The sequence below is a fragment of the Merops nubicus genome, unplaced genomic scaffold, assembly GCF_000691845.1.
Source record: "Merops nubicus isolate BGI_N331 unplaced genomic scaffold, ASM69184v1 scaffold3593, whole genome shotgun sequence".
Lineage (NCBI taxonomy): Eukaryota > Metazoa > Chordata > Aves > Coraciiformes > Meropidae > Merops > Merops nubicus.
In genome coordinates, this window is record NW_008596755.1 from 78,623 (window position 1) to 90,538 (window position 11,916).

General features: G+C 46.6%; 1 protein-coding gene across 1 annotated transcript in view; it reads right to left on the minus strand.

Annotated features, from left to right (window-relative positions):
* The window catches only part of LOC103769277 (voltage-dependent N-type calcium channel subunit alpha-1B-like), a gene marked incomplete at both ends in the record, with an annotated part of 90,129 nt that extends 78,502 nt beyond the window's left edge, over nucleotides 1-11,627 (minus strand). The window contains one exon of the mRNA XM_008936459.1: nucleotides 11,524-11,627. Coding sequence (XP_008934707.1) covers nucleotides 11,524-11,627 — 104 coding nt within the window. The remainder of the gene's footprint in view (nucleotides 1-11,523) is intronic.
* Between the last annotated feature and the right edge of the window lie 289 nt (nucleotides 11,628-11,916).

Below are 11,916 nucleotides of genomic sequence, written 5' to 3' on the forward strand. Positions count from 1 at the left end.
AGAGGTTCACTCATTTTTTCACTTGACATCTTGACTCTTCTGTGTCCTTCAGATCCTCAGCTAACTGTAAATTGCTGCAAACCTGTAGTTAACTAAATTTCTTGAGTAAAATCTCACCTTGTGACCTGTTTGTTACCCGCACATGCTCCTGAAAAGCCAGCAAGCAGCAGGACATGCGGGGGGAAAGCAAACAAATGGGAGGAAAAGACCTGCAAGTGCCAGGGGCAGCTGTGTATTCACAGCCTACACTTTACCCTTCAAAGCTGATGCTTTTCCTTCACTTGGCAGGACCGTGTGACCCTCAGAGCAGGGACTGCAGGAGGAACTTGGCTCAGCACTGCGACGCACACGGGTACCAGCCACTCATGTGAGAGCTGCCAGCAGCTGAGCCCTTCGCTTGATTTTGGCAGCACATCCCAGTCTCCTGACTGCTGTCGCCTGTCCCCCACCTGACAGTACAGCCCATGCCCCCATCCTTGAAACAGAAGAGGCTGAAATGTTGCTCTGAACCAACATCTCCTCCTTGGCATGCAGCACATGTCTGCCGGGTGATTCGGGACCCTGCACGTGTCAAGTGGACCGTTGATCTTCTCCTCCTTCCCTTTTAATGTTCTCATTTCTGGTTCAATGCCTGCTGCCTGGGGCCATGGACCTCCTCTCAGGTTTGATTTCTCTCTGAAGGGGGAGAAATGAGATCAGACAGCACAAAGTGACAACACGCATTTAAATTGCTGGAGGTGGAGGGGCCACTCTTCCTGAGCTACAGGCTCAGGACACCAAAAAAACTGCCCAGAGCTGGGCTGCACTGGGTGGGAGCAGGAGGCAACACCCAGCAGGGAGCTTCATGAAGGACCACAGCAGGCAGCAAGGACAGCAGAGGAGCTGTGGCACTGCTCCCTCGCCCCCTAGGAACAGGCAAGTGAAAGATTTCCTCCAAAGCCTTTCATCCTCTGCCAGCTCCTATCTGGCCTAGGGAAAGTAAGAGCTACCTAAGACTTGTCCCTTTAATCTCAACTTGAAACGGGTACAGAAACAAGGGGGAGATTGTGCCAAGCTTCAAGCCTTCAGTAGTTTCTGTACAGCCACCCAACGCATGGGTTGAGGGATGTTGCTGAGGTTAAAGCCACTCGTGTCCTGTTCTCCAGAGCTGGAGGTTTGGCACTGCCACAGAAGCTGGGAAGGTAACTTCCAGGAGAAGACAGTACCTTGGGTCTCTACTCCTTGAGTGCCTTCTGAGTGCTACACAGCTAGAGCAAAACCATCCAGGTTGAAGACTGGAGGGTCCTGGTGTGTGGTTTTCCCAGCAAAGGAATGCATTGCTTGCTCTTTCTCCTGTCTCCAGGAGATGGGAAAGAGGTTTGATGAAGCTGGAACTTGTCAAAGGACTGTTTTTCTTTATGAAATGTATTAATAAAAGCATGTGTGTCTCTTCCTCTGGATTCATCACCGTACTGAAATAAAAATATTCCCCATTTGCAGCATCTGGAAAACTCCCAGAATTACTGTTTGAGAGCTTTTCAACAAAATTTCAGAACATACTCAAAGAAAAGGGGGGGGATATCCAAATGCTATATTTCATCTAAAAATATTTCAGCTGAAGTTTTCCTGCCAGTCCTAAACAAAAACACAGAAAGTCCCACAGAAATGTTTGGTAGCAGTAAATAAGCTTCCTCTTTTATTCAGCATAATTGCTATTTATGCCATTGACTTGCCAAAATCTCCCCAGTCACCAGGAAGGAAACCTGAGCAGGAAATATGCTGCATCCTACCCAGCTCTACCTCCAGGACTTTCTCCATGGCTGGTCCTTCACGCCTTGGGTCAGCTCAGGAATGAGTGATAACATTCACCCATCCTCATCCTTGGCTCTCCCCAACCACCACGTGCCTCAAAAGCCCTCCAAAATCATTCCTCTTCCAGCACTGTCTAGATTGGCAGTAGGAGGAGGAAAGCTGAGCACTCAATTCTCTACAGGCAGCACAACAACAGGAGACAAGGTTTTGGAGGAAGCCAAGCTCTGCCTGGGTAGGTGCCTACCACACATTTTACTTACAACATGATAGTCATGAATAACTGATTCTACAGAGACAGCAGGAACAAAGAGGAATCAAAGGAAGGGCATTCATCATGGGAATGAATGTCCCCAGGAAAATGGATGATTGTTGCTTATCACCTTGGTGGATGGAAGAGTGAAATACATCTCTGTGTAAATATGCACTGGAATAACCACTTCAGGGGAATTCAAGAGCCCCTTCAGCCACCAAAGACACAAGGTCAACTCATGAGTAACCACCAAGGTCAGTAAAACATTACAAACCAATGAAATTCTTACAAGTGCTTTATCCATGCTGGCCTTAAATTAAAAGTACTGTCACAGCAACCAAAAAGGGAAAACAAAAATAATAAGCAAACCTCAATCTTCATCCCTCGAGTCTCTGATTAACTTTCCTGCACGAAAGCATGGAGCTGAGATGTAGCATCATGTAATGCATCTCCTGGTCTTGGGTTTCATGGCCAATTCCCAGGGCCAGTGCCAGCAGGCCTGCTGCAAAACTAATCACACCATTAAACCTCTGTAATTCAGGTTTTCTGCTTAGAAAGCAGAGAGGAATGCTTCCCACTCACAGGGAAGAGGCAGAGAGAGAAGGCAGAGCATCACTGTCACTGCCACCACTAACAGTGCTCATGATTAGCCATTCATAATAGCAACATAGGTAATTAGCTCCTCATTCAGAATAATGCCACTGAGCTACCCATGATCTCATGAAAACTCAGATCTTAAAAAAGGGAAGAACACCCTTCATCTACTGAACCTAAAGCACTGTTCAGAGTGAGCAGAAAGCAGCACAGATCTCAGGAGGACTCCACCAGGGACTCCTGGAAAGCAGCTGCAAAAGACTTTTAGAATTTTAAGTCTAAAGAAAAACAACAAAGAAAAAAAACACCAATCAATTTTCAGCTTGGCTTCATCTCCAGTCCAAGTACGTCAAAGGACTGAGTAAAGTTGAGCCTGGATGGCATGTGGCATCTAGAGAGATGCATCTTCTGGAGGGATCCAGCCCTTGAGAATGGAGAGGAGCCAGATATTCAAGTGGGTGAGGTGCTGGCAAAGGAACCAGCCAGGACTGCAGATGTTTGACTGAGTTACTCACAGGCCAAAAGGAATTCTACAGGTGGAGAAACAAAATTGGCCAAGACAGGAGGCTGGATTTGTAAGCTTTGTTGCTTGAATGTGGAGCAGTGCCCAAGAAAGGGTTTGATACTTGTCAGCAGCTTGTTAAGCAGCCCACATGGCTCGGGAGCAGAGAGGGACGGGCTGGAGGTAGAAGATGGAAAACAGGAACTCATCTGGCTGCCTGACACACACTCTCCAATTCAGCCCTTCTACAACCAGCAAGGAAGGAACCTCAAAAAGAAACTTGGTGCCAATTATGCACCTGACTCCCAGCAAGCTTTCAGCAAGAGCAAGAATTTCCATAAGAGGCTGCAAAGGGACTCCAGAGATAAGAACAGGAGCTTGTAGCACCCGAGACATATGAACACACTGGATGGTAAGAAAAAAATACTATTTGCATTTTTCAGTAAAACCACATCTCTTGTGTTCTTGGAAGGCTGCTCAGGGGCTGTACATCACTTTTGAGATCCTCCAAGATGCCTTAGGGCAACTTCTCAGCACAGGGACTGCACACATCTCCAAGCCTCCCAGCATGCCGAGAGCATCCTCACGCAAGCAGAAGCACTTAATTGCCTTTTAAGTGTGGAAGTCCATTTCTTACTATTTATTTTGGTTAATCAACTATGAGAAGAAAATAAAAAGCCTTCAGTTATTTTTTTCCTTTCGATCTCAGGCCTGTTTCTGATGCTGGGGTTTGCCACCTTGCCCAAATCCAACCAAATCCCAAGTGCCTGGGTGAAGCCAGTCCCAATAACATGGTAGGCAGATTTCTGCTGAGCCAATCCTCCTTGTGCTCCTGCCATTCTGTAGGCCCTGCAGTATTTGTGTGAGTGTGTTTTCTGCCTCACACACAGAGTCCTGCAGAGCCCCTCCCTGCTTGCTTCACCATGGTCTGGTCCACTTCATACTCATAACATTTCATTCACTAACCACACCAGCATCCACATGTCTATAGAAAAGCAGATTCTTGCTCCAGGGAAAGCAGTTGTTCTGCAGGTTCTCATCTCCTCCTTTTGTCATGCTGGAGAACAGAAAAACCATTGTAAGGGGAACCCTTTGCTGCTTGCAGCAAAAAGCATCAAACATCTTTATGACTGCAACTGTTTATACAACTCAGGACACTAAGACTTGTGCCAAACATTTATTTTACCTTCTGCAAACCTATTCTTTGAGAGGCAGAAGCAGGAGGGGAGCCCCAGAAGAAAGAGGGAGACAAGGAACACCCACAGAGAGGGAAGAGGAGCAAGATGGACAGTGGGGAGTGGAAAGACAAAGCAGCAGATGCTCCATGTCCAGGATGCAGCTGCAGGAAGAGCACAGAGACCTGCTGAGCATCCTCAGCCCTCCTGTGGGTGCTGTGGTGCCACAGGGCAGTGCAGAGGGAGGCCAGCAGGGTACCAGATAGGGAAGAGGGGACCTGAAGCACAACAGCAAAGCTCAGGATCTGAGCAGGGACAGCAAACACCATCTTCCCTCCATTCCTGAAGCATTTTGCTTCAGCAGGGTGCACTGTCACTGAGGAACCATCATCAACAGCAGCACCAGTGACTCTTTGAACTCTTTTAAGAGATTAAAGGACCCACCTCAGCCACAACATGGCTCTGAGATCCTGAAAGAGGCTGCCAGGGAGGGAACAGCATGGGAACAGCAGTCCTGCAGGGGTGACAATCTGCAGGCCAGGACCTCAAAGGCACCAACCTTTGGTGTTTCTCACAAAAGCTCCTCCAGCAGAGGAGTAAAGGCAGCCACAGCAGGGGCTGAGTGATCCACAGCAGCACACAGGAGGCCAGGGGTGAGGGAAGGAAGCATCATTCCCTTCAGTACACCAACCTGGGTAGGTGCTGGCAAGTTAAGAATACAGGTAGAGGGCAGAATCAATTTGTCTTAGGAAAGAAAAATATGATATAAATGCAGGAATAAATAGACAAGCAACTTCCAGCTGCCTGGATGTGACCCAAAACTGGGAAGACTCAAACCCAGGAGGACATGGTTCAGCTGTGTCTACAGCCAGCACCTTGCACCAAAAAGGGCTGCAGAAGAAATGAGATCAGCAAGAACATTGGTTTCTTTACCCTAGCATCAGATGTCTTTACCACAGTAAGCCCCAGAAAGACTTCAAAATGAGCCAATGTATGGTTGTTTGGGGGTTTTTTTTCCACAGACAAAATCTTCAAGTGCAGAGAAACCTGCAGGTAAAACTAACAAGAACTGGATGCCTCTGACTTACTGACTTGAAAACGTGAATGGAAATGCATGTAGAGAATTGTTAAATCACTGGTGATTGTTAAATCACCTCTGAAAAATCAGGCCCAGGTCACCACGGAACATAGGCAAAGAGTATTGATTAGAAAGCCAACAAGAAGAAAATGCACAGAAATGCACCTCATTTGGACAAGAAAAACCTGAGGGAGGTGAAAGAAAGCACATCTGAGGAGCACAGAGAGATCACCCTGGGAAGTGATGGAACGAGATAAAACCAAGCAACCAATTCACTTGGAAAACCACCAGGAAGAATTTCTTATTGCTGGTGACAGAGGTCTGTGATTCCTCATCCACCCCAGGCTGTCCCATCAGCTGCATGATATCCCAAAGACACGTGGTGGTTTATGCTTCTATCTCACTCAGAGCTATAGCTGGCCCAGATCACAGTGGGCATGGTCTGAGGAGGCTTGTCCATCTCTCCCAGACTGACCTGGCTGAGCTGCTTAACCCAGCCCAACACCCACTGCTTAGGAGCAAGGACTGGCTCAATCAATCCTGCACAGCCAGAGCTGCTTCTGCTTCCTCCTCACTGCTCTAAAGAGGGGGAAAACACAGCTCTCCTCAACCCCCTGATAAAGGATGAAAGCAGCACTGAGAGATTGATCTCTCAGCACCGAGCCAGGCTTCAGAGTCACTTTTATCACTGAACGTAGCAGGAAGATGCTTCAAATGCAAGTCAGATATGGGATACAGCCTGTGTTTCTAGAGAATGGAGAGGAACAGCACAGAAGTGAAGCCTTCAATGCATCTTCCTTCCTTTTGTCTTTACGTTCAGCTTGTGCCGATTTCACTTTGATTCCACCTAATCCAAGCTGAAAATGCTGCGAGTGCCAAGCTGGGCAAACCTGGCTCGAAAGAGGCAACAATGAAGAGAGAAAAAAGGTTTTAAAAGCAGCTTTGCCTCATTGTATCAGCCTACTGCAATTGCTGGATGAACCTCTGGCTCTGTTCATCAAGTCTCCACCCCAGAAGTCAAAGCAGACGCCCCAGGAAATCCAGATCCAGGTCTCCTATATCATTCCTATATTACAGGCTTTAATTTCCATTGCAGCTTAATAGGACCATTAAAGGTAACCTGTGTCTCCTCTGCTAACCAAAACCACAAAAAGAGCAAAGGATCCACATCTGATAGAACATTTTGCTCAGTGAGAGGAAGCTCACGTGTAAAGTCTTTTCTCCCTGACCCCTCCTGTGAGGAACACACGTGCTTCTCCCACATTTCTTGTTTGCAGTGAGGGCTTTGTTAAAAAGGGTGAGGAGCAAAGAAAAACAGGAAAGTTGGGGTTTTTTTCCCCTCCTGTCTTTCCACTCCTTTTTAAACACAGGCTGGGGAAAGATTAAAAGCAATGAGAAAGCATGCAGAACCTCACATCTTTTCATGATGCAGCTCTTCTACTGCAAATAATTAACACCAGCCAAAGTCAGATCACAGCAGGTAACAGTGAACTTGGAACAAATGTGCAGGGAAAATGAATGATTGTCTCTGTAATGAGGGAGAAGGAGGACAGAAGAACGCTTTGCCATTGTGACAAATTAATCAGACTGATTCTTCTCCAGCCTCTGCACGTCTTGCAGGCTGAAGTTTTATGATCTCCGTCTGCCAAGAATCCTCAGGATGGGAAAACACGTCATGAAACTCAGCAGAGCAAGGCACCGAGGCAGAGGGTTCAGTCAGGTCTGGATGGGGCTGTGCTTCCTCCCAGGGAGCTGCTCCAACAGCCCCAAAGCCTCAGTGACCCAACAGTCAGAAACAAACAGGAGCCCCTCAGGGTGGAGCACGCACAGGGAGAGTGTTTAAAGGGACTCTGCCCAGAGAGCATCCCCCCATGCTGCAGACTGCTCAAAACGGGGTGCAGCAGTGGAGAACTAGAGCCCTATTTACCCTCATCCTTGGCCTCCTGCAGGGTCTGTAGCTGTATCCCTTGCCAGGCTTCTGCTGTCACAAAAATGCTGCATCCATTCCAAGTGTCTCCCCACAGTTCTTACTCCAGGTGGTCTCAGATGACAAGAGGCAGGTGCTGCACAGCTCAGGACAGAGCAGGTCTGGACCACTTCATGATAACACTCAAGCAGGGAAGACACAAGCTGGCCACTGCAGTGCCTCTCCACACTTGGCTACTGCAACCAGATGAGTAAATCTCAGGAAAGATCATTACTCTTCACTAGCTGGTCTGGAAATACCTCAAACTTCACCATAAATATTTGAGGACGTGACAAGTAGCATTTTTCACACTCGAAGACACAGCCTCTGAGTATTGCAATGCATCATTCACAGAGTGTTGCCCTCTCTGGCCAGGACTCCTGCTGTCTCACCACCCCCACCGCTCCCCACCGCTGCGTGAAACGGTGCCAAAAACCACTTAGCTTTGAAATAAGTGAAATCATCTTCCTCACAGCATCCCATGATAACGTTTATCCTCTTTGCATTGTGTAATCCGAAGCATCAAAACAGTCACAAATGTATTGTAGAGAATCATCCAGCTCATTACCAGGCAAAATTAATACCCAACTCAACGCCCAAGCAGTAGGAAACTCCATAATCCCATCAGCCCATGGTAAAAAAAAAAGCTGCTAGCTGGGCTGAGAGGAGGCTGTGGGCTGGGAGGGGAACACCAGTAGGATGAGAAAAACAGCACTGGAAGTCACTGCCAAGGGAAGGAACACCAGGAAGCGATGGGGTACATGGAGGTGGGTGCCCATCTCTTGGTGGCAACAGCTGCCAGAGCAGGATGGCAGAGGGCTGCACCTTGCTAGCCAGAAAACTATACAAAGTCAAAAAAAAATCAAAAAGAATGAGCATTGGTCAGGACTTTTTAATCAGTGCAGGGTAATTTTTCCTTCCCCACTGTCAACTGCAGAATCACGTGCAGAGTTGGATAAAAAAAACCCCACCATCATCATTATAGGGCATTTTCTGATGAGAACTGAAGGCAAATCTCATGACATCCCAAGCAGCAATCAACTCTGTATTTCGGGAAAACTGAAAGGCATCTGGGGTCAACCCTTCTTGGCATGACTTGGAGCCAGAACATTTCCAGGGTGCCACCAGAGGCAGCTAATCTCTTTGGCTGTGGAAAGGTCGTACTCCCTGTGATGGATGCCTTTATTGCTACCTGAGTCACAAAGAGTTTACAAATAATCTAATCAGTCAGAATAACCACCTGCAGTGGTTAAATGCAGTCAGTGCAAAAAGAGGTTTCAAGACAAATATCTTACGGATACAAATTCTAAACATTTTCCCTGTTGTGGTTGTTCCACTGTGCACTGGAAACCTCACCAAATGCTACCCCAATTTCTTGGAACAAAGGCACTCCAGCTTTCTGGAACAAGGTTAAAACAGAGAAATAAAGTCTTATCTTCCACCACCTATGGTACTCAGCAGAAGCTCCTCCAGAGCTGTGTTTTTCTGCTTTATTGGTTTCTGCAGGGCTGTTGGGTTTTATCAGCTCGCAGAGGGATGAAGCCTCAGAGAGGGGAAAAAAAAAATCTGGATATTCAGTGGCAAAAGCAGAGCTGAGCTGTGCTGGCAGCGTGACCCCAACACTTGCATCGGGGTGGGAAAGGAGCAGAAGGCAGAATGCACCTTTTGAGGAGGGTATTTAAATATTAACCGATTGCTGAGCACTGGCAGTGCTTTGATCAGCAGGCAGAGCCTCAATTAATCTGAATTATGGAGTCAACATGCTTTTAATTACATCTTTAGCCAGGTAGTCAGAGTTTTTTGTCCTATCAACTACGGCTCAAGATTGTGAGTTATTTCCATACCAAGTTTTTAACAACTCACAGATTTATACATCTCCCTGTCACTTCCCTGTCTTCGCTTTTATTATAGTTCCAGAAGAATCAGCAGAGGGGAAAGGTTGTTCACTCTATTCTAAAACAGGTATCATCTCTTCTGTGGCATTTGCAATGCAAACGCCTCCATATTTTGCTAGCAGATGAGACTCAGGATCCTGGCCGGGTCAATCTACCCACACTGCTCAAACAGATAAACCCAGGAGCTAAGCCCACTCCTATTAGGGATTTGCCCAGTGTTGACATGGGTTCACAAATAACTACACAAAGGCAGAAAATTCCAGTATGAGTTATGGCAAAACTAAGTATAATCCAGTGTCAGTAGGAAGCTCAGTACCTTGCTGTCATTTCAGATTATTTATGTTGCATGATCTTTGATAAAGTCTGCATGCCCACTTCAGAAATTCATTACTTCCTTATTGCCCACTGAGGAACACAAACACATGAGAGGAAGTAGCTCAAAACCAACAGCAAAGAAAAACAATCAAGTAAAAGGGTCTTTTTTTGGCTTTCCAAGGTACAGACAGTGGCATGCTGAAGCTTAAACCTCTAGGGCTGCTAAAGAATATGTGTTTGGAAGTAAAATACAGCCTGGCTATCATTGCTCAATAGCTGAAAGCCCACCAGCAGCCTGCTGAGCAGGGTGGTCAATACCTGTGCTATGGTGTTTACTCTCTTCAGCCTCTCCCCAGGATTTATTCCAGCCAAAGAAGTCAGATCCCTGTGCAAAATAGAATCTAAAGGCTTCCTTCTGTGAAGAGGATATTATCATCCTTACCACTAACCAAAGAAATCTGATGCACAAAGCTGCATTTTTAACAGAAGTTACACATTTATATAATATTCATATTTTGCCCCAAGCAACGAGAGGCTTTCAGGAGAGCTAGACAAAGTTCTGCATCTTTTGGTCACCAAAGGCATTCGAATCCAGCACAGAGCCTGCAGGCTCCTGAGTTGTGTTTTAAATTCCAAGTATCATTTCAGCCAATGTGGAACGAGGCAGATGAAGCCCCTAACAAGCCACACTCAGCCCTGGCTCTGGTGCTCCCTTTAAATCACACGCCAGACAAGCATGGTCATGAGGCTCTCCTTTACAAAGCCTCCAACACAACAGGCTGTCCAAGGAGTGGCTTCAGTTGGTTATTGATCATGCCCATTCTTCCTGGACTGAAGGAACAGCAAATCCCATAACATCACCCTTCCCACAACCCTCTCTTGTAGCAGCACATCTCCCTGTCCTGAAACCAAACTGCACTGTTGCCTCCCTGCTCCTGCCCCCAGCATGTGCTTTGAAGACAAGAATCTTTACTAAACTAATACAATTGAGCATGAATCTGGTCTTTGTAAAACATTTTCCTTTCTCTAGTAACTTCAAAAGAAAGAGCAAAGGTGCAGCACTGAAGGGCTTTTACCAATCAGCAGCATTAACTCTTTTCTCTCTTCCCTTGCTGCCAAAGAGCCAGAAATAAATGTAGGTCTTCATAGGTCTGTATAATCCAGATCGCCTGGATGGGCTAAGAAGAATCTTGTGCAAAACGAAGTGCCAAAGTCTAAGAGCTTGCAAACCATTCAGATGAGTCAGATGGTTAATTCTAGATCAAATTTCCAGACGCTGAGGAAATTCCAGGTAGGCTTCAAACTTGGCAGCTTGATACTGCAATGGCCCAAACCCAAAACTCCTGTGCAACAAACACCAAATCCTTGGCTGAGTCCCAGGGTTTGAACATCAAGAGACCAGCGTGTCCCCAAAATCCAGACGTTGGCTTAAATAGCCAGAGATAAAAAAAAAAAACAAACCCAAAACCAAAGGAAACGACCTCAAAACAAACCCTTGAGATATTTTAACTGCCTTTTGTTCAAGCTCCCTCTTTCTCCATGCTGCACAGTTACACCAAAGGTGTTATGAATGCTTGGGTGTCCAGCTCCAGCACTGAGGTATTTCTGCTGGCAGCAGGGGGTTCCTGATGGGTTTCGAAGACAATGCAGAAGGAACCATTGGCTGCACAGGCCCAAGTCAGTAAAATTACAGGGACTCACTTAACTCGTAGCTCCAGATTCAGAATAACCTCAATTAATAATTTTTCACCAGCCTATCCCCTATCCTATGCTTCTGTAGTATTATAGAAATACCCCACTGCAAGGAAGGAGCACGGCAGGAAATGTGTGAAGTGGGACAATGTATAGTGTGATGTCTCACCCCATCTCCCCTTTCCCAGCTACATCCTCTCACAGTGCTAAAACCAACACATCTTCACTTTCACACCCATGTGGAGACAAGTCATTAGTGTCTTACCCTGATAAGACGCCCAGCACCAAGTTGAGCATGAAGAAAGAGCCAATGATGATGAGAGGGATGAAGTAAAGCCAGTTCCAGGTATTTCCTGCAGCATCATTTGTCTGGAAACAAATTAAGAGGGAGAGAGAAAAATATTAGTTTGCCTCAGAAACAAAATATCGTAGAAAAACTGCAGGGCAGAGGAGAGGGGAGATTCCCCTCAGATTTCCACAGGGCTGTCCACCACTACGTGTTGGTTAGTTAGGTTGAAATGCCAGCAAAAGAACTGCTGAACCAAGCTCACGGTCCCACCACCCACACCATGATTTGTCATCAGCTCTGGTGAAAGGAGTCACTTAATTCCACAGCTCCAGGGCCAAACTGCACGTTTCAGTGACCTACCTCTGTGAT